This window comes from Malaclemys terrapin, chromosome 17 (assembly GCF_027887155.1).
Source record: "Malaclemys terrapin pileata isolate rMalTer1 chromosome 17, rMalTer1.hap1, whole genome shotgun sequence".
NCBI lineage: Eukaryota > Metazoa > Chordata > Testudines > Emydidae > Malaclemys > Malaclemys terrapin.
In genome coordinates, this window is record NC_071521.1 from 10,010,689 (window position 1) to 10,034,546 (window position 23,858).

At 42.2% G+C, this 23,858-nt stretch overlaps 1 protein-coding gene across 5 annotated transcripts in view; it reads left to right on the forward strand.

The window, feature by feature from the left end:
• AK8 (adenylate kinase 8) overlaps positions 1-22,801 on the forward strand; it is a 117,494-nt gene extending 94,693 nt beyond the window's left edge. For all 5 annotated transcript variants that reach the window (XM_054007298.1, XM_054007300.1, XM_054007297.1 and 2 more), the window contains 2 exons: positions 19,076-19,156; positions 22,077-22,801. In XM_054007298.1, coding sequence (XP_053863273.1) covers positions 19,076-19,156; positions 22,077-22,311 — 316 coding nt within the window. In that variant the 3' untranslated portion in view covers positions 22,312-22,801. The remainder of the gene's footprint in view (positions 1-19,075; positions 19,157-22,076) is intronic.
• The last annotated feature ends 1,057 nt before the right edge of the window (positions 22,802-23,858 follow it).

The window sequence follows — 23,858 nt, forward strand, 5'->3', positions numbered from 1 at the left end:
TTGTCCATCTTGTCTGACAGATGTGGGGGGAAACGCGGTCGTTTGTTACATTTCTTTTTTCCTCCTAAAACAGCAGCAGGAGTGAGCTGGCAGGCACAGAGAAATGCAGTTAGCAAGAATAATGGGAGTTGAAAGCTTGACCTTTGGTGATGGAAATTTGATATGAAAAAAGGGCTTTTGATAATTTCCCCATCCAATCAGAGAAGGGTGACATCTTGATCCTGTTTCCTTATTTGCATGCTGACTGATCTCATTTGAAAACCCAATCATTCAGAAATATTGGGAAGTCAACAGAAGTGTTACAAGTAAGGAGCTGTTTTATCTGAAAGGTCTGCAGGGTGTCATCTTCTGTTTTTCACTCCAGCGGGCTGATCTCTTCTTCTTGGTTCCATGTTTTTATTGGCAGGATGAGTCGAACATATTGAAATGCAAATACCTATTTCCATACTGACCCAAAATATGGGATGTTTTTTATGATTGATTGTATCGAGGGCACTTCAAAAACAACAAAGAAAATAATTTCTGCAGTGCTTCTGATTTCATGGCACTGTCGTAGTCTGATGTCTCCTGTCAGCAATCATTGGCAGAGAGCAGTTTCTGTGTGTGTCCCACTTCCATCTTTCCCTGCTTAGGTTGGAATCTCCAGGGCTACGTGTTGATGCAGTTTACCATTTCTGGGAATGGTGTGTCAGGTCATTTAGCTTATGTCTAAAGAGTCTTGGAAGTTTCCTTCCTTGGATGTCATAAGGCATTGAAAGAGTAAAATTGATATTTAATGTATCTTGGCAAGTTGCAGATCTGATTACCCCAGTAATGGGTTTAGTTCCAAACCTATCCATACAGCTCCTAGGCTTTATATTGTGTACTTAACTAGCCAGCTGATTACCTAGCAATTCAGATTTCAAATCTTAGGCACTGCCCACTTACGGGAGTTTAGCCCCACCTTTGATCTCCCAAATAAACAGTTGAACCATGCATATTTTCCTAAACAGGCAATTGAATTTCCATTCTACTCAACTAGGCAGTGGGGTTAATGGCAAACTTTCCTGTTGTGTAACTGGTGTCATCATTCCTTACTCCAGAGCCCACCTGCTTAGTTAATGACTTAAACCTAGGGCTTAACTTGCATCATTCGACTCACCCAGAAATTGAAGATAAAGTAACCACTTCAACATTGGCCTGTATTTAAATATCTCTGACTAAAACAAATGGTCTAAAGTTTTCTTTGACATATAGCCTTGCTAACTTCAGTGAGGCTATGGGTGTGCAAGCCAGCACAGAATTTGGCCCTATATACTTAAAAGAAAAGTCAGCTGTTATATTAAAGTCTGCCCTGCAGTTATTTAAATCAAAGCAGCAAATGAAATCACTAGAAGGGACACCAAACATATCTATTACAAAACAGGAGAGCTCTGTCCTTTGTCTAGTCAATGGGTTTGATTTGAGACCTCCAGATTCTAATAGCAGGTTTGCCCACAAATCCATCTGACTAAATAGTGAGTGTACAGCCCTTCCTCTCCAAACACTGATTCTGAGTGCTGTCTGCACACATCAGAACATGAATCTGGCTCGCTTTATTAATGAAGGGCTCAACATTCCACTTTTCTGAGTTGCTTTAAAAACGTATGATTTATCCAGTTGTTTTTCTGCTAGGATCTTGTGCCACCCTCTCTTACTCTTGCAGGGCTTTTTTTGAAATGCCCCTGTACGTGAGCTCTGCTTTGCCCTGCAGTGTTGGAATAGAGTCCTTTTGATTAAATAATCCATCCTGAAATACAGATCTTGCATTTTCAATTACAAATGTAAACTCCTGAATTCACTGGTTTTTGGCTGCTCCCCATTTCTCTAGCCCCTCTGACACTTTGATTTGTCTCTCCGTAATAGTATCTCCCTGGGGCTAGGTAATGGTTAGTGAAAATGCTTTGTAGTTTCATTGGCAAGGGGAATGAGACATTAACCCAGGAGCCCTCTATCATCCCACCCTTGCATATTTTGGCCAATATTTTGGCTTTCCAGTAGGAACATGTTCCGATCCCTCTACCAAACTCCACTGGGTGTCCTGTGTCTTGTGCCAAAGACTTAAATCCCATTTACACTGCAAAATAACCATGTTTAAACATGCTTGTGGCCAAATTGTTACAAATTTTACTTCTTTTAAGAATTAGACTAGAAATTTACCAGGGTTATAACATAATTTTTTCTGTCTGCACAAGCAAGGAAAAAGCATATTCTAGCATGTCTTGGACAAAACCATGTTTAGAGGGTATTTTTGTAATATAGATGGGGCATAAGGTAGAACCTCCATCCCTATGTAGCCAGTAAAGGTAACCCATACAGTTGGAGGAGTATCCTGAGGAATTGCAGCATTGCATTTCCCATCTTCAGCCAGCTTGGGGCGTGAAGGATTCAGTTAATGTCAAAGTCAAATTCCACCAGACATGGTATTACATTGTACAACTGCTAGACCACCAAGCAAGTCTGAGTTCATTATATTGAACACTGCATACTATGGGTCCTAGACTGATGTGACCAGATTGTAATCCCAGCAAGAACCATCATATTCTGGTGCTTTGAGCATTGGTCAGGAAACCAGGAACTCCTGTGTTCTAATCAGGCTGTGCCTCCAACTCACTGGGTAGACATGAGAAAGTCACTTAAACTCTCTTAACCATTGGTTTTTGAACTATTAAGGGCTGCGAGGTAGGGCGCAGAGCTGCGGTGCGCTAGGGCAGGGCACTAGTGGAGAGAGCACACAGGGAGTACCTGGGGTGGGTGGGGGAACACAGCCCACTCAGCCCTGCCCCACCACAGCAGCAGCTTGGTCCCCTCCTGCTCTACCTCTTACAGACTGCTGGGAACTCCCTGCATGTTCTCCCTGTTGCTGCCCTGCCCAGGGCACCTGGCCAGCTGCAGCCCCGTGTATTTTAAACTCCCTGGAGCCTGCAGGAGAGAGAGACTCTCGGCGAGGTGAGGGAGGGAAAGGATCCCTGATCTGCTCTGAGCCACCCTGCCTTTGGGCTCCAGCTGGGGTCCTGTTGCGACCCCGGGTGTGAGCTACCCAGGGCCTTTAATGAGTCACTTTCTGCCTCAGACAGGCGGGAGTTGAGGGGCACAGCAAAGAAAAGGTTTGGGAACCTCTGTTCTAGACCTAATCCCAAGGTGATGTGTAAGGCAGTGTAATTTATGTTCCCTTACATTCCCTTGCAGAGCTGGCTGGCCTTGCAGGGACCAGGATCCAACCTTTCATGAGAAACTCCCTCTGCTCCACAAGATGTCTCCTCAGTGAATGGATGCAGAGGGTCTTTCTCCATTCTCTCATATACTGAATCAGTCTTCTGTTCTGTCTTTATTCACAGACAGGGCGATCCCGTCTTTTATAATGTTCTTTTCTACCTCCATGTGATGTCGATTGTTTGTAGTTGGCTTTGATGGTTTTCCATGGACTATTCTGGGATGGGGCAAGGGTAGGCAGTTGAATAATACATTACATATTCAGCTAGAGAGGGAGGGGTGACGACTCCCTCCCACTTCAACAGGTCTCACTGAGACATGAGATTCCCTGCTAACTAACTTATACTCCAAGACCATAAAGGCATAATTTTCAATATAGGTACATTATTCCTTAAATATTACCCATAAACACATCTCACAATGATTACAGGTATTAATAAGTTACAAGCTTTCAGTAGAGACCTCACAAGTTACCCTTCATGGATAATACCATGAAAATGCTATATTCAGTGTAGTGAGTTCAGGTCTGAGACAAGAGTTGCTTGTAGAGAACAACGATTCCTTTGCCTATTGGTACCAACAATGGGGATCTGTGTCACGGGTTGGGGTGGGGGTTGAGAGAGACCCACACTCATCTGGACATAGCAGAATGTTAGAGGAGGAGTCAGTAAGGGATCTCTCTTGTGGGTTTGTCTGTGGGAGGAGATGATCCAGACCATAGTAGCTCACAGCGGGGTTGTAAAAATCATGTAGTTAATGTTTGCACAGCATTTTGAAAATATAAGACATTGAGAGTATGTCTATGCTACAAACTTAAGTCGACCTATATTAGGTCGACTTATAGCCACTGCAGTAATTACTGTGACATTGGGCCCATGGTTTTGAGTTCGGTGTGTGCATTTGTGTGAAAGAGTAATTACTGCGGTGGTGCATGTCCACACTACCCTCCTTGGGTCAGTGGTGCACATCCTCACCAGGAGCGCTTCCATCGACCTGAGAGAGACAGTGCAGGGAGCTGACATGCTCCTGGCAGGCTCCTGCCCCCCGCCTTCCCATTCCCCACAGGGAGTGGAGGAAGCCGCCTGAGGCTTCTCCCCTACCTGTTCCCCGCCAGAAGCCCGGGGAAGCCGCCAGGGGCTTCTCGCCCCCGGGGAGCAGGGTCCAGCTGCCCCAGCTTCTTCCGCCCACCCCCGGCTCCTGCCATGAAGTTGACAAGACAGCTGATGTAAGGGATGCAGTGTCTGCACAGACACTGGGTTGCCCTAACTACACCAACATAAGCCTTATGCCTCTTGTGGAGGTGGAGTTATGATGTTGGTGTAGTAGGGTACTTATATCAGTGGGAGGAAGGCTGTAATGCAGACACTGACATAATTAGGTCAACATAAACTGCCTTATGACAATCTTCCTGATTAGGGAACAGTTGACGTTAGCAATCCTTGTTATCTACTTACAATTTTGCTTAATTATTTACCTGGCGTTTTATTTAGTGGCATCAGTTAGTACCAATGATTTCCAGGCCTAGACAGCAATATAAAGTGTGTGAGATCCCAGGCTGAATGGGCAAGGGGGTGACAACGGTGACATTGGGCCCATGGTTTTGAGTCCGGTGTGTGCATTTGTGTGAGAGAGTTCCTTGACTTGCCACTTCCCTGTCTGTGATTTTATGTTCATTAACCAGAAGGATTTAAGATGGTAACCACTAATAGCTTCAGGAATATAGGGTGTATGTGTGTTTGTTGTTTTGGTTTTGTACTTTTCATTTTATCAGAGAAACGTGCCTGGTTTTGAGAGAGAGAGAGAGAGTGTGTGTGTGCGCGCGCGCGTGTGTGTGTGCGCGCTTTGTAACAGCAGAATTGGTAAATTCCCCCTCCTTGCAAAGTAATAAACTGAAGTTGTTGGTATCACTAGCTAGCAGGACTCAGCAGCTCTCTAAATTAGACATAGAACATTCTCCCAGATGGGAAATCAGCCTCCTTCATCTTCCATGTATTTCAGAATACAGAACCATGTAAGTTAAAACATGATGTATATTATCTGTGATAACCATAGCAATTCAACTCTTTCCTGCTGGACCTTTCTTATTTATTTATTTATTTTTAAATCAAACCCTCCCTCACCCCCCAATAAATAAAAAGGACTCAAGTGTTTAGTTTCCTAATATTTTGTCTGCAGTGAAGTCAGCATAGAAAATTAGTGTCCAAAAAGTTGTAAAACAAAAGACTATCCTATGTTTCGCCTTTTAATCATGTAATTGCTGAGTGACATTTAACTCTAAGGCTTTAAATTACTCCTTTGTCAGCCAGCCTTCTCCTTCTGCCCTTTCTCATCCCTCCCACCCCCAATCAGACGGCTTTTGCGGAGTAGTGCTTTAACTACACTGAAGTTTGGCTGGGCTTCTACATATTACAGCAGCGACACGAAAGCAAACAATTGAAGTATTTGAGAACAATGAAATATGCATGGCTATCTGTGACAGCCCTATAAAGCAGGGCAATTAGCCGCGTAATCCCAGAAAGCCAAGGCGACCGGCAGCCCACGGTTCCCTATTAGTTAAATGCTTTTTGTACGTCCTCATCCCATCAAATCAACTAACACTTCCTTTAATTGGTTCATGAATTATACAGCTCTGCCGCATTATAATTTAATCACCAGTAAACATTCCTGGGGCCCACTGTAAAGTGTATAGCGCTCATTAATTCGTTAATTTCAGCAGATGGAAGGGGAGATTGGATGAACGGTGGCAGTACAGAGCGCCTTGGGCAATGGAAGAAGGAAAAAAAGGTGGGGGGCCGTTTAGGTTTTTTAAGGGCTGTCAGAAACTCAATCTGTGAGCTGTCAGCAGCTTGGACCTATTTCTTCCCCCTCCTTCCCATCCCTTCACCCCACCTACTGCTGAAAGTGACTGACGGATTCATATGGAGGCTTGTCAACCCGTCTTTAAACATCAAGCCAGCGGGTAAACCGAGCCCAATGTAAATTAATTCTTGTCTTACGGGCCCCCCTTTCTCTGTCCCCATGAATATTTCATGGCGGGAAGCATAAATATTAATTCTAATAGCTCTGCACAGTGGTTATTATTTCTGTTTTATGACAAATATTCATAAAATATTCAGGACCCTTTTTTAGAACATTTACACACTTGATTGTGAAATTTTCCAGCTTCCTGGGGACACAGTAAACATATTGGGGTTCTCTTGATGGACCTTTTTCCCTCTTAATTAATACTACTTGATATTAATATTTAATCAGATTTAGTTTTTCTTTTCCCCAGAAGTGAACCCTATTAGATTTGAGGGTTTATCTGACAGTATTTAAACAGAGAATTTTTATTCCCTACTATGAAATTAGTTTCCTTTGACACATATATAAAATGACACATGATAATCCACTCTTTTATTTTTCCCAGTACACTTTTTGGTGTCAATTCTTTTGTATTTATTTATTTAATAACTAAATACCCTACCAATAACAAAAGTTAATGTTTAATGCTCCCTGCCTTCCCCCCCCCAAAAAAAATCATTCAATGTAATATTGCATAGTAGCAACAAGGCTAAAACATTATTTGTAGTAAATTTGATTGTTTAAGGGGGAGGGGAATATAGCTTTTCTTTGTTAAGCACAGGTGGTGCTAGTGAAAAAGGGGCAGACAAGTAACCAGGACATCAATTGTGATATGAGTTTGTTAGTCCTTAACCCTGGAATTCTTGCACTGCTCAAAATTTGCTCTGCAGAATCTAATTATTGGAGGGGAGCACGGTAAGCTTCTAAGGAAACATTAAGATTGCATTTTTGGGAATGGATTCAGATTCCTGACCTCAGGCCTTGAGGAAGCAGAGGCTTTAGAATATCTGAGAGGGGATTTGATTAACCTTACAGGTAGGGGAAACTGTGCCAGCTACACATTACTCTGAAGCAGCCCTGCTGCCATCTTACTCTGTGATTCATAAAGCACCACAGGAATGAGCTCCAGAGGGAATGCAGAGATGCTAGAATAATAGCTGAGAGTAAGAAGGAGGCAAAGAATAAAAATGAGGGGAAAATGTAAAGCAGTTTTGGATGGAGCTACTAATGCGTCCAAACCCCCTGCCTATTAAGTGTAGAAAGGGTTAAAACTGACTTCTCAAAAGAAGCTTTAAAAAGGTATTGAAGACCCCAGAATGGAAATGTTTCCTCTGTATTTGTGAGCGCTGTTCAATGTGTGTATGGAACATTTGCATAACAGATCATTCTTCAGACCACTTTTGAATTGAGTAGCTTTTCCTGATACAATCAATGGGACCAGAACCTCAGCTGGTGTAAATTGATGCAGCTCTGCTGAGTGGAGATACACCGATTTATACCAGCTGAAAATCCAACTCACTGCGTTTGTAAAATAAATCAGCACTGATGGTAATTACATAGGAAAGCTAGATTATTCTCTGTATGAAAAGCTGGTTTTGGTACCCACTATCAGTGATGCTGAGATAACAGAGTGGTGTGCTGTAATGTGGGTGGGACCGTGACATTTTGATTCCCTGGGCTGCTGGAGAGTGAACACGGCTCAGAAGTGATGCTCTTGGTCTAAGAGAGGGAGAGCCATCTGACTCCGTCATGGCTCTGCCCTACTGATTCATATATAGAGCAGCAAGACTGCAGCCAGAGAGGAAGTTGTTCATCTTGCTCTCCTGGCCAGAGGCCAGGTACTGGGAATAGTGACCCACTTAGCTTCCTTTTGTAGCTATTTGACAGAAACTTAACTGTTGAAAATGAAGAATCTAGTGTCTGGAAATAGCTTGACGCCAAACGAATTATTATTGATAGCTTCACTTTCGTTGATTAACCTGTGGTTTAGACGTTATACAATGTATTCTTCCCTTAGGTTTAAAGCCTAGAGGCTAAGATTGCTTCCCATAATAATACCCCACATCTTTCATCGAAGGATCTGAAGGCATTAATTAATTAAACCTCACAACAGCCCTCTTACATAAGTAAGGGATAAATACTTCACCCATCACTGAGCAGGGATGCAGAAGCGACACTTAGGACAGGAAGTAAAGAATACCCTGTCCAGTCAGTGGTGCAAGCACATTAAAAGATGGGTTGGATGTGTACCAGTAGTGGAAATATGTACAGCTCAACTAAGGGGAACATAAGCAAGACAGAAAAAATGGGGGGAGGGGAACATATTCCTCTTGTTCCTCCTAGCGGGTGCACCTAAGTATCCAATTGAACTTTCAGAGGAAATTTAGGGATGCAGAACGTACAAAAACTGAAATATGGCCAGCCTACTTGAGCTAGCACCCTGACTCTTGGGGAAAAAAGCATCATCCTACCATTAATGACCACAAGTGGTCAGGACTTTTATATCTCAACCAGAAGATGGCATCCCATCCCAGACTACTTACTTAGCCAGACCCTACGTAGCTTCTTAGGCCTGACATGACCCAACGTGGGGTGGTATGGCTGTAGGCACTTCCCACAGTTATTTCACAGTATATATTTCAAAGATCTCCTTTGAAACTTTCTTTAACTAGAAAATTAGGTCACTGGGCGTTCAATTTAGCCAAATCCAGCAAAGATGGCGCAGGGAGAGAGAAAATACATCACCCAGGGCCAACTGAGCCTATATAGCTCCAGGGCTTTTTCACCACTTTGGCTGGCCTATGGTGTTTCCATTTCTGCCCTTCAGAAATTTGTGTGAGTGCCATATCGGAGTTTTGCTGGTGGGAACTTCTTCAAAGAGCTGCTGAATCAGCACACTTTCCAATAGCCCAGCTTCACCTACTTTTTAGCCAGCACTGCCTCTTATCTGAGTGAATGGAACTGTGGCCATTACACTTCTGGAGCCACGACCTGCAGCAGAGTTCCTATCCCCAGGGAATTCTGTCACAGTTAAAGCCAGTGTAAGCTGCTAGTGAATTTAGTCTTTGTATGTCTATCTGCATGTCCCATAAGATGTATAGTACTTTGCTAATGTCTTCGTTTTCTAACTTCCCAACACTGATTTTGACAGGCTCTATTTGTCTGACTGCCTTGGAAAAGTTGGTAAGGTTTGTTTGTTTTTCTCTGTCCTGAAGGTGCATTTCAGACTCAACTCGAGGTGTTTAAATATCTGATAGTAAAGTTTGCTATAACTTTAAGATCACACAGGAATTTGATCCTTGCATCCTCCTCCTTAAAACAGACTGATGTGGTGCATTGTAAATTGCCAGGAGCGCTTGCTAATTTAGTAGTTAATGACAGTCATAGAGAGTGTTTTTCTTGCCCCTGGAGAGGTTTTAGACACAGCTGGGGTAGATTTGCCACTATCAATTATGCACAGTTTTAAACAAGAAATGGCCAGCAGGGGCCTCTTTTTTGTGTGGAGTGCAGAGCATGCAGAATGGGAATATTGCAGCTGCTACCTGTGTGCAAGAAGGAAGATGTATAGGATTTAAAAAAAAACAAGACCAAGACGAATAGCCTGCTATTTTTAAAGTTGCTGTTTCAACTTAAAAGTTAAAATGCTGCATTAAAAGTGGCAAAGAATTTTTTAAAATCTAGGCTTTCCAACTTCATTGCAGGAGAACTTGGTCCATCACCAAGGTTGTCACAAGAACACCAATGGTCTTGTGTCATTGGTCCTAGCCTGTCTGTAAATGGTACCCAGAAAGGTAGCATTCTGCGTGGATCTTTCTATCTGAGATCTTTCTTTTTATTTCTTAATAATGAAAAGTTATTTATTTATTTATTTATTTAGATCTGTTTTTAATGTGCTGATCAACACACTCCCAGATAGTAATTAAACAAAATGGGACAGATTTGGTCTCAATTACACTGAGGTAAATCTGAAGTAACTCCATTAAAGTCAATGCATTTACACCACTGTAACAGAGATCAGAATCAGACCCATGATATATAAAATGGCACAATGCCAGTAGTGGGTTCTCCAAGCCATCAGCTCCAGAACCCCACTCAACCCCTTTGTCCCAGGAAAGCCTGGTAGAACAACTAGACTTAAATCCCAGAGCCAAAGACTGCGGACTGAGGACACATTGCCAGCAGCTCCCTCTTATTTTAAAGTAGGGGACTATTAGTCTCAGTGCCTCAGTTGACTGCAATGCACCATGGTATCACTCAAGAAGAGAGATGGTCTCTAGATAGGCAGGCCCAAGCTATTTAGTGTTCTGTAGGTTGAAACCAGCACTTTAAACTTCCCCAAACATTAATTGTTAGTTAGGAAGACAGGTGTAATGTGTTCTCTGTGGGAAACACCGCTTAGCAAGCAGGCAGCTGCATTCTGCACTAGTTGCCCTTTCCAAGTGGCCTTACGAGGTAGCTTCGTGTAAACACATCACAGTCATTCAGTCCTGACTGTATCCAGGAAGAGGGAAAGGTTGCAACCTTCTTTTCAAGTCCAAGTGAAAAAAAACTTCCTTGGTAGCTGCTACTGCCTGATCATCCATCCCCAGAGAGGGATCCATCCACAGTTGGAGAGCCAACAAGATCATCAGGTTGCAAAGCTTCATAGCAAATTGGGGGGAAATCTCCTATTAGGGAGTGCTAGTAACAACTCTGTTTCCTCAGATATAAAGGAGTGGAGCAACTCAGACTATCTTCCTTTGTGAGGGTTCATAGACAAATCAGTAGCACATCATGCTCAGTAGTACTGATGGGAGTTATTGCTAGTGCTGTGGAGTGTCACTAGTGCTGCAGTGTTGTTAATGCTGCTAGAGCTGCTGTTGTTGGAGGTCTGATGTTAGCTGCACTAGCAGAGAGCGCAGCATGTTGATTCATCATCCCTCAATGTTACTCATAAAGAAAAACCACAGGCTTGGTTTGATGGAGAAGGCACTCAGCCAGGTTTATCGTCGACAAAGCATGGTAGTAGTGCCCTGGCTCATTGGTACACTGAACACATGTATGCCTGTGACAAGGCAGAAGCTCAATCAACATAACATAATGCTGTTCTGTGGGCCAATACAAAGATGCCCCTCCTTCGACTCTCCTTTTATTCATTGATACAAACAAGTTACGCGTTCCATATGTTTTTCATTATTATCCTGTACCTTGTACCTGCTAATCTGAAATAAAGTCCTCAACCATTATCCTGTCATTCCATCCTTATCTTACGAGGGGTCAGTGTGTTCCTGTACCCTCTTTTGGGAATTTGTTTACGTAGTTACTTGAGAACTCTGGGTGTTCTTGTTCCAGCCTCTCAGGTCAGGAACCTGTATACTTGGTTAGCTAATACATGGTGTGTTACTATTCTGCTAAGGCCAGGTCTACTTTCATTCACCCTGCCAGCTATGCCTAGGGCTCCAGCAACACCTACAGTAGATGGCAGTTAAGACAAATTTGACATGATGACCTCATTTTTGTCAGTCACCAGGAGAAGATCTACCAGCACAACCAGTGAGCCTCTAACATATGCCTAGCCTAAAACGCAAGTGACTGGGGCAAGAAGATCTGAGGACTCTAGAGGCTGCTGGAGATGTTCTGAAACGATCTTCTCAATAATCTTCCCAAAAAGAGAAGGTTTCAGACAGAACAATAATTGGAGAGAACTTCCATGTCAAGAGATATTTCCTTGAGCAAGCGATTAACCACTTATTTAAAAGAAGCCACTGGCATCTTGCCTCCTGAAGACGAGGTATTCACTGTCTATACCAACGATGGTCCCATTGCTTCTCCATTTGCCTTCACTAGCTGAGAGGAACATAGATCTAACTCACAGCGCCCACAGCAGATCAGCAAGTAACTCCAGTCACAATTCAAGTATAGAACATGTTTGTTTTGCCACCAGTCGTGATTGTACCATTCTAGAAACAGTTTGCTTTGGCACAGTGCAGTTTTATCCACAAAACAGCACAAAAATTCCTCATGATGAGAAAAATTTAACACTGTCACTAGATGCAAATAACTTGAATTAACCAGGTTGTTCACCAGCCAAAACAGGTGTGTTGATCACAGTGAGGTGGATGCCATGGCGGATGTACAGAAACCTTCCTTTGCCTACTGCCTGGCTATGGCACATGTTTCCAGAAATGCTTTGTCACAGTTGATCTGGTTTGGAATGAAAATTCTGTCCCCAATGCCCTGGCCAGGTTTCTTCTTACTCCATGAGTCACCATGAAGCCGTCAAAATGCCATGGTGACTTATAAGGATTCAGACAGCAAAGAGGCTGTACCAATAGCAAGAGCAAAAGATGACTGTAAGAGTCCTATCAGACAATCTATAGTAGTCTGTCACCAAAGCAGCATTCTTCCCCAGAGCCTCTGCAAAACCAATAGGTTCCCTCAATGTCCCAGAATGAAGCAACAAAAAACTCCTTTGCCTTGACAGGCAATGATGGTCACCATCCATCTTATCAGTCTGTGGGATTTAACCTTACTGCTGTGCCCTAATGGTCTAAGAGATTAGATTGGTAATGTCAGATACGGTGAGGAAGAGACAGGGTTCTGATCTCTCTCTCACCTTGTTCCTTTTAACTGTTTTATTTATTATTTCGTTACTTGGGAAAGCTGCTAGAGTGACAGCACTGGAGCCTGAAGTCTTCCTACAGTCAGTGGCATCCGTACTTCCCTAATATTGCCTGCCAACATGCTTGAACTCTGACATAAGGGACCACCACTAGAGGAGAGAGAATAGTGTGGTATCCATGACCCACTCGATCCTTGGCCTGTCCATTGAGACTGCCAACAAGACTGCCAGCCAGTGGTGGTGATATGTTTGCACTGGGAACTGAACTGAGACCCTACAAAGTTACATCACGTAGGGCACTAGACAGCAATCGATGCTAATAACGTTTGGTCACTACTGAGCTGGATGAGATCTGAATCAATTATGTAGAGGTGAAAGATCCTATGTGCTGCTCCCCCCAAGCCATCCAATCTTCTATTAGACATCTTATGCCATCACTGTTTGATATTTTTCAATGACATACAGTTGCATAGTTAAACTAGTAGGTTGCCAGCTCTGAAACAGAAGCTGTACCGGATGCTAATCCATCACTATAATGTATTATTATTCTTTAATATTAAGCTACTTTTCCTTGCCTTCCTGCCTACCAACCACAGGGCAAATTTCCCATGGATAGAAGATACAACACATTGCAACACACACAGACATGATGATTCCTAAGGAGAGTGTATGTATAAAAGATATTACATTCTTCAAGGGTAAGGAGCCAAGGAATGGGCCCAATCCAGTATCCATTGGGAGTCTTTCCATTGACGTCAATGAATGCTGGATCAAACGCTGTGCTTTTAATAATCTAAGGAGGACACAATGTTGTATCTGTGAAGTATTCCAGACAGAAATCTTACCAAAATATCACTCAAAGAGTTGGTGGGCTTAGTTAAATTACCTAACCAAAATCATAGCCTCTTGAAGAAACTGACGCAGGGCTAGTGATGTTTTCCAGAAACACTTTCCTGAACAGAAAGAGAATGATTACACTGCTCTACAGCCAAAATGCTTCTGAAATAAATGTTGTCAAACTTTACTAATTCCGGGTCACTGAGAACGAAAATGATGCTTAAAATTGTTGATTGGCTCTAGTTTTCAAGATATGCTATTGGGTCAGTATATACGACCCTTGACTTGGGAATGGCGGAGGATAAGTGAGTTATAAAGGGAAGGGATCTCAATTTAAACCAGAAATGACTAAAATACATCTTTGACTGGATCTATGAATAAATCTATGACTGGGTTTGGACAGTACTTGCTTTTTAGGCAAAACAATGAATGATGCAATCTGAAGCTGGTATTGCGTCATGCAATTCATATCATGTATCATGTTATTCCTAGAAGTCATGGATGATGCAATCATAACGAAGCTTACATCACTCTGCTGAACAAATTGCCCTATATCAGCTCTAGAAATCATAGTGTCGTACTCTCTTATTTATCAGTGTTTGATTTTCAAAGGGACACATTTCTGTTTAGCCAAAGTGAGCAGAGATGCCTCGTACTTGTGTGAACAGTGCAGATAGCTTCTGCTATGTTTGTGGCGAAGTGACTTTTGCATCACAAAAGCGCAGTATAACCACTATGGTTAAGAAAGCCTATCACCTTTATTTTGGCTACAAAATTGGAGTTCAGGACAAGAAGTGGGCCCCACACATATGCTGCAACACTTGTGCAACAAATCTTCGCCAGTGGTTGAACAGGAAAAGGAAATCTATGCCTTTTGCAATGCCAATGATTTGGAGAGAGCCAACAGATCATACCAGCAATTGTTACTTCTGCATGGTGCCTCCAGTTGGGAAAGGTGTGTCAAAGAAGAAAAAGTGGACTGTGCATTATCCAAACATTCCATCAGCTATATGCCCAGTACCCCACGGAGAAGGACTGCCGGTGCCTGATGCACCAGAATCATTCTCACTTGAGTCAGACGAGGAAGAGGAAGAGGATGAAACTTTTGGTCCTGAACCATCAATGTCACAGGACCCACATTTTCTCCTATCCTCCTCCTCTGAACCACACCTCATAACACAAGGTGAACTGAATGACCTTGTCAGGGATTTGGAACTACCCAAGAGTAAGGCAGAGCTGTTGGGCTCCAGACTACAGCAGTGGAATCTCCTGGCAGGTGATGTTAGGGTTTCCATGTTCCGTGACCGTCAAAAGGATCTTGTCCCATTCTTCTTCATGGAAGGTGATCTTGTAGCCTGCAACAACATCAATGGTGTGATGGCAGCCCTCAACATCGTTCATGATCCAGATGAGTGGAGACTGTTCATTGATTCATCGAAGACGAGTCTTAAAGCTGTTTTACTGCATAATGGCAATGTTTTGCCATCAATTCCAGTTGGTCATGCAGTCCATATGAAGGAAACCTATGACAACATGAAACAACTTTTGAGGTGCATAAACTATGACCAACATCAGTGGCAGCTTTGTGGCGATTTGAAGGTTGTTGCTCTCTTGCTTGGTCTGCAGACTGGATACATAAAGTACTGCTGTTTTCTCTGCGAATGGGATAGTCGTGCAAGAGATTCCCACTACATCAAGAAAGATTAGCCTCGCCGACAGTCATTGGAGCCTGGGAGGAAAAGTGTTCAGCATCCACCACTTGTTGAATCAAGGAATATTTTGTTACCACCCTTACACATCAAGCTGGGTCTGATGAAGAACTTTGTCAAGGCCATTGACAAAACACAAGCAGTTTTCAAGTACCTCCATGGAAAATTTCCAAGGTTAAGTGAAGCTAAGGTAAAGGAAGGTGTCTTTGTTGGTCCTCAGATTCGTGAACTTCTTCGAGATGATGCATTTGACCATGCATTGCGTGGCAAGGAAAAGACGGCATGGAAAGCCTTCCAGTTAGTGGCAATAAATTTTCTCGGAAACAACAAGGCAGACAACTACAGGTTGTTGGTGGAAAACCTCCTCAAGGCATACAAAAGCCTTGGTTGCAACATGTCACTAAAGAGACATTTTTTGCACTCTCATCTAGATTTTTTTCCACAAAACTGCGGAGCAGTGAGCGACGAGCACGGCGAGCAATTTCACCAGGACATTGCAACAATGGAGAAACGCTATCAGGGCAAATGGAGCCCATCAATGCTCGCAGACTATTGCTGGACAGTGACAAGAGATGCTCCATTTAATGAATACAAGAGACAAGCCAAGAAGCGCCGAGTAGACACTGAATAGGACTAAACTATGTACATAATAGTTTTTTGCCTTTTGTTTCATAATAAATTTTATTTATATAACCCTTTTGCTGATTTTTAAATTGTTACATAAACAGGACAGGTGAAATATTATCATGTAAAGCAACCATAAACACATGAAAAGACCTACCTAGGTTTACAATTTATGATTAAAACTCTACTATCTACACAATATACATAGACATAAAATGTAAAATCTTAAATATCTTAGAAACAGTAGCCAATCAGTTGTTTTAATTGTCATATTTGAATTCAGCACATCAAAATACATAATAAATAGCACATTTTATCTCTGAAGCAGACGACTTCTCAAAAATTGTAGACCAGTGTTAGTGCCCAAGATGTGTATTATACAGTGGGTTTATTTAAAAACTCTCTCCCATATTCCCCCTTAATGGGCTAGGTTGGACAGCCCTTAATCACATGAGTAAGCCCCATTAGGTTGCACAGGAAGACCCTATGTGTATTGGAAATATCTCTCAAACTGGTATAATCTTTCTAGTTAGGAGCATTTTAACTGCAGTCACTAGCTGTATATATTTTCTCTTTTACATTTTTCCATTGAATATATTGCTAATGAGTGATGAGGACTAGAGATTGATATACTCCTTATCCACAGAACATGTACGGTATGTACAGTTTGGGCAGGGCAGTGCAAGCTTCTCCATACCACATGTAGGCCTAACCCCTATTCTGAAAAGGCCATCAGATTTGATTCTGTGATGTTGTTTGGGGGGAAAAACACATCTTAGAAAAGATGTCTCTAGTCTCCTACATCTTCCCCCTACACTTTTCTTTAATGGTGACACCAGACTGGATAATAAGAAGCATCTTGTATAAAAAAGATGAGTCTCAGACAAGGCTTTCAGAGTTCATTTTGTTAGCAGCTTTTTAAGTACAGTTTTTAGGCTCTTCTGTTTCAAATACTATAATATTTTTTGAGTTAGTAACTATGAATTGCGACAAGCTTTCTTGATATGCCAGGTTATAATCCTTTAACGGTTCTGTTTATTTCAGAATATAATAGGGAGCCGTATCAATTATCAGGGCTGTATAAACATTGTTCCACTCTACTAGAATATTCATCTCGAGATATATCATCAGATGTTACCTATTCTGACAATCATGTTTTTGTGCCATTGTTGGGCAACAGAAACAAAGAAAAACAAAATGTTAGAGTGTAAGGGATAAAAGAATGTTGGAACTGTGATTCTTTTCCTGTCTTTAGAATCTCGGAGATCTTGAATGTTTTATTCCAGCCTGTTGTTTTGTTACCACAACGTGAAAAGAAGTCATTATCTGTAAACATTTGAAGAGAGAAATGATTTTCATAACTTTAAGTCCTACAAAGGATTCTAGTAATCTGTTATATGCATGCCAAGGTAAAGCTCAGCCTTTCATCTGGTCTGATCCCACCCAGTCAGTGTAAAATGTTTCTTTGGTGAATGTCTAAAGCATACAGTGTCTTTTGTGAGGCAGACAAAAATGAAAATAGGAAGTCTGCCCTTGAAGGCAGAAGAAGTTGTTGTATTGCAAATAAATCCACATTTGAAAGCCCACAATCTTTTTTTTTAAGTTTAGTTCCACAAGTTTGGAAGGAATTTTTTTTTGTTCTTTTAAAAAATCATTAAATGTGACCCCTATGAAAGATTTCCCTTTATGTGACATCAGCACAGTCTGTGGAATGTCTCACAGCCTAGTGATTTATCTCTACTCTTCATAAACCTATTTGTGAGAATTTTCTGCTTAAGAGTTTATGAGCTTGAATATAAAATTAATGAAAACATTACATTGAGGATAACTGATTTAGGAAGATTATTGTACGGCCGGGGCAACTGTATTTGTTTCTTTCAGTTGATCCTACAGTGTAGCTCAGGGGGTTGGTATTGGGAGCACGCCTACCAGATTGGGCCCCAGAGGTGAGATAGCTGCTCCTCCACCTATTCATGAATCACATCAGGACTTAGGCAGAAGATGGATGTCCAGGATGTCCAGAGTGAGGCAGCACTGCACGTGCCCAGAGATAGAAACTTAGGTGCCTAGGGAACTTTGACAGAGATAATTTAGATGTCAAGTGAGTTTAGGTGACCACCAAACAGAGGTTTTGTGGATCACGGTGGTGCCTAAAAGGGACTACGTTCCAAAGTCTGGGGTTTAGGTGCCTAAGTACCTTTGTGAATCTGGATCTAAGGTCCGATTTTTACAAGTGCTGAGCAACTACCTCTCCAGTTATAGTTAATGGGAGTTGCAGGTGCTCACCCTCTGAAAATCAAGCCCTCATTATCTGCCAGGTTGGCAGTCTCAACAGAGGAACCAAGTGTTGAATGCACCATGGCAACCAAACTCCCCATAGCAGTGGTCCCTCCGGGTCAAGTCCAAGAGAAAGGACAATTCTATGCTGGCACCAAACAGTGATAATTAGTACGTGATGGATATACTGCTACAGAAGGATGGCTGTGGGGGTGGAGTAGCAGGAGTGGGATGTAGGGGGACTTGAATGCTGGGGCACTGTGGTTGGAAGTAGCCACACTGCGATGAAGACAAAGGGAGAAAAAGACAACCTGGGCTCTACTTAAGATGTCCACTGGGACAAGCACTAACAGTCATACAATGTTGCTGGGGGGTTTTACGGAAGAAGAAAAATTGTAGAATAAGGGAGCAAACTCCATCCTGCAACTGGAGACGCTGTTACAAGCCAAGCTATTTCTCTGACCTTGAGATTCCACTGAAAGGCTAGCCATTGGAATGATCTTCCATCTGGCTCTTGCAGAATATTAATATGACTTGAACGGTGAATTGGGTTTAGTGAGTGGATTCTGAGAAAGTCCAGAGGTAGCACTGACTATTGGATGGCAAATGAAATGTGAAACCCCCAACTGATATATGCTCAGCCTGTGGAAATCAAGTATGAGTCTGCACTATATTATTTGTTATACACTGGCAATATGCTTGGTCTTGTACAGGACACGTATCAAACAGTCTGCAGCCCAAGGAGTTTATACAAGTAAGACCAAGATGCAATGGGTGAACCGAAGAAAAGTTTCTTTACATGCATTATGCTTTTTGACATTGACCTCTGGGTTGTTCAAAATCACTTCCTTTGTCATTGTGTGTGCATTCCTGTAGTGTAAATATGAATTCATACTGTGAGTTACTATTCTGAGGATGTTAATGCTGCTCCTTACTGTTTGTCTACAAATAGGATATTTTTCCTGACTCTCCCATCTGAATCGGTCATGGAACGTCTGGCTCAGCGGATGATTGATCCAGTCACAGGAGAAAGGTGAGCACTAATGTCTCGTGTTTAACAATTTGTAAGGCTGACCAGGTGGGCGAGGTAATAACTTTTACTGGACCAATTTCGGTAACTTTGTAGGGCTGTCAGCAAGACAAAAGCTTCTGACAGGCTTTGTAGAAAACTAAAGAAAATCAAGTAGACTGTGTCTGTGCTCTTGCTTAAGGATTCCTGAAAAGGAAAAGGTCATTCATAGCCCCTCAGGTACCAGCACTCCATGCAGGAAGTTCCAGACTTCAGCTCAGTGCAGTTTTAAATCTCTGATATCAAAATCCATAGCAGCAGTTGATCTAACTTTCACATGGTCCATGAAAACTAAAATGGGTGGCCAAATGTTTAGCGATGATCATGCTGTAAACCAGACTGCAATCCTGGAAGGCTTTCCGACAGAGGTACCTGGAGATCTGGGCGCATTTGATTTCCCCAGTCCCACTGGTGGCTCCTTGTGTTGTGAAATATTAATGCATTTGTGCCTCAATAGATCAAGCTTTTATTTGAGCCACTGGATATGAGCTCAAGTTTCATATGTGACAGCTCTTCGTAATGGCAGTCACTCCAGCTTGCTGGGGTCAGCGATCTTCAGGCTCTACTGATTGATCCATCTGAACTGTTCTAGGAATAAAGTAACAAGGAAAACTCCTAAATTCCTTCCAGAGCGGTGCTTGAATTGCACCTTACATTTGTGCTTTATTTTTGTAACTGGCACATCAATTTGTGAGCAATATTAAACCCCCATGCTGAGAAACAGCAAAACAATATTTTACAATCCAAATCTATTGGGAAAGTATGTCTTACTGCCTTCCCAACACTGAATCAATGACAAATGCTGGGAATCTTTTAAATCCTAGTCCTAAAGGGTTAAAGGCATAAATACTGTATTTATGTCAAAGTGGTACACTATTATTCAGACATTTCACTCTAGGTGCAACATGTAATTTGCTGTAATTATTCTCCCTCCTTTTGTTCTGGTAATAAGTGACACAGTTGTTCAGCAGAAGTTAATGCTATGAAGCAAATCATTCCCACATCTTTGCATTTCTTATCATTAGGATTAGTCTGTACCGTATCTGCTCTAGTTAACACGCTTTCAGGCTTTGAGTCTGTTTTAGTCTTTCCAAATTCATTGTGAATTGATGGAAATATGTTTTAGATGCTACATCTAATCCTGGGCATTATGCTAGTGCAGCACTAGATCCAATGGAGGGAAGGGAGTAGGCTAGCCCTCCATTGTATTCTAACTCGTAGGAACGTAGGATGAACGCACTAGATCCAAGACAGTATCTTAACTAGACTCTGCTTTTCTTCTTGGTTTAGTATTTATCCAATCATCTTATCTACATGTAAGTCTTTTGCACATAAGACTTGCTTTCAGGGTGATACAGTGAGAGGGATGAAGTTAATTCATCTGAAATAGGACTGTGGCATCAGTTCTGAGGACCTGTTTACAAAGCAGTTTTTGTGATCTTCAGAAGGTTGCATCATAACTTTGGCAACATGGGTAAAGCACATTTTGGTTCCAGCTATACAGGCAACCCAAACTACTGCAGCATTGCTAGGGGGCTCAGGTTGTAAACACGTTCCTCTGACTTACTAAAAATGATTGGGCTTTTGCTATTAATTCCAGAAAGTCAAAATCCTGTGCCTTTGGAAGGCATCGTTAGAAATATCCATAATCCAGCTCAGAAATGGGTTGACCGTCTTCCTCTCCCCTTCCCATACAAACATACGCTCTTCGAAGACAGATTGATGGTGATCCTAGAAAATCCTAACAGGAGTTAATATATTCTATGTGGTATCCTCCAGGAGAGACAGGGTCAGGAGAAGGCTGGCTTGTGTCTTCTTTAGCTCAGTGGTTATGGGCCTTGGGCCAGCAGCATTCTGTAGAGCTCTTTCCAGCACATTGTAGACTTGAAACCCTTTGAGAACCAAGCAGTAGAGTACGAGAGCATCAGATCCCAGACCTGAGCCGGTTCTTGTAGGTGACAAATCTGAGGAATTGTCACAGATTGAAGTGTCACAAGAGGAGCTTTTAGAATTAATTGATAAACTGAACAGTAACAAGTCACCGGGACCAGATGGCATTCACCCTAGCGTTCTGAAAGAACTCAAATGTGAAATTGAGGAACTACTAACTATGGTTTGTAACCTGTCCTTTAAATCAGCTTCTGTACCCAATGAGTGGAAGATAGCTAATGTAATGCCAATATTTAAAAAGGGCTCTAGAGGTGATCCCGGCAATTACAGACCGGTAAGTCTAATGTCAGTACTGGGGAAATTAGTTGAAACAATTGTAAAGAATAAAATTGTCAGACACATAGAAGAACATAAATTGTTGGGCAAAAGTCAACATGGTTTCTGTAAAAGGAAATCATGTCTTAGTAATCTATTAGAGTTCATTGAAGGGGTCAACAAACATGTGGACAAGGGGTATCCAGTGGACATAGTGTACTTAGATTTCCAGAAAGCCTTTGACCTAGTACGGCCATTCTTATGTTCTTATTAGGCTCTGCAACAGGCCAAGCTCGGTATGCCCTTGAAGTCTTCATAAAAATTCAAATTCCTGCTAACAGAGCCCTCAAATGGGAGCATCTCCCTCAAATGGGAGACTCCTGTTCAATCACCTATGGGATTGATTGTGCCAAATCAGTATTTAGGACTAGATCACTTCAAGAAAAACTTGTATCATCAAGTGTCTAGGATCCTTGACAGCAATTATATCAAATAAATCAGAAGTACCAACTTGTCCGGAACTTTTCCAACATCTTTTTGACAGAGCCTAACTGCCAACTTAGTTGCCCAGCAGGGGACAGCTACTTGGATAAGCAAAAACAAACCATGTATTTGGTAACATCTGTCACGTCCCAGATTTTCATTATGAACTGAAGTGGGGTTTGTGTCTTATCTCTAGATATCATGCCATGTACAAACCAGCTCCATTACCAGATGTCCAAGCCCGTCTCATGCAGAATCCTAAAGACACTGAAGAAAATATCAGGATTTGCCTGGAGACCTATTACAGGCATGCTGGCGACTTGGAGGAGTTTTATGGAGATGCCTTCTACATCAATGCTGACCAAGACCCTTATGTTGTCTATGAGTATATAGAAAGCTGTATTGTTAAGCCCCTTCCACGTAAGTCCTGACATATTAAAAACAGCAGTTCCAGCTAGTCCAAAATGCTAGCAGGCAATGTCAATTAGTTGGTGACTTAAGACACAAATTTATTAGGCTAAATTTTTTTGCAAAAGCTGATATTAATGAAAGGGATGATTTCCCAAAACCTTGTAAAATGAAAAGCTTGTTTGGATTTAAACTTTCCCCTGCAGTGTTTGCAACCCACTCAAATGAACTGGCATTGTCTGAAGTGAGTGAAGTGCAGAGAGTAAACAAACAACATAAATGGTGAAAAGTTTAGATAGTTGGAGCTCTTTGTTTTAATAATCCCAGAGGATGACAGAGGAAGGAAGTTTATTTTTTAGAAATGATGTTTAAACTGCCTCTCCTTTTCCAGGTGGGTGATTCAGTGAAAAGTGTGAAAGCGTTTTCAGGAAATATGTTAGCGGCAGCTTTGTCTCATGTATCTAACACACACGTAGCATGCATGTTTGGAATATTAAACCTATTTGAAGTGTACTTGTCTGGAGTCATACTCACTGCCTCCAAACTGCAGCTAGACCACGTGTGCTCTGCGCAGCTGCAGTTCACTGTACGGGGTACAGATAGGATGATGATGTTTATCATCATGCTATTCTAGGATTTAAAAAACAGGGCACTAGGGCTTTGAAAATTAGAATCCATGGTAGCAATTGCAGAGTCTGAAGTGTTGACAGGATGCAAGCACGGTTACCCCCATGTCACTTAAGCTTGCTCTGAGTAAGTGCAGATGAGACAGCAGAAAGAACACCTGCACGTTGTCTGCACCATAGCATCTACTACTGCAGTGTAATAGATCCTAAGAGAGTGACTATGGGACAGGCTTCCCAAGGGATGCAGCAAGAGAAGCTAAAACAAAAGCATCTATTAACACACCCACCAAATGGGTTGCAGATTCCACTGTTTCAGAATTAAATTAAACAGCTTATCTCCAGCCATTGAGACATGTACTAGAGCCCTCCTTCCTGGTGGAGTGAAAAGCCAGGCTTCTGTCCAGCAGACTTATCCTGCCCCATTCCTTGATGCCTGAGTGCAGCACCTGTGACTGCCTTAAATTAGCCACAGCTGAACTGCCAGAGCCTAATAGCAGCCATTTATCAGGAAGTAGCAGATAATGATTCACAGCCACTCTTTTTCTGGAGCAAACTAGAGCCAAGGAGCAGCCATGCCAGGTAAGTTTGTCTTCAGTAGAAGACGCTAGACTTTAGCCAGCACTAACCACACTGTACTACTGTTAACTAGATCACTCTATATCTAAGGCAACACTGATTCCCTCCTGATCCTGGGAAAGGGTTGGAGAAGCAGCAGTCTGCAGGGATTGGGGAAAAGATAGGAGGAGAGTTAGACCCTTTATCTACCATCCCTATGTGGTCTCAGTGCAGAGGAGGCACTAAAAAATGAAAGGGGAGCTTCCCCAGGGTCTTGAAGGGAGGCTCCTACCTTCTTCAGGAGCTGTGTGTTCCCTACCATGCAGTCCCCCAAGAACTCTTAGTCTCCAAACAACTTCTGCCTGGTTCAGATCCAGGGCTTAATTTGC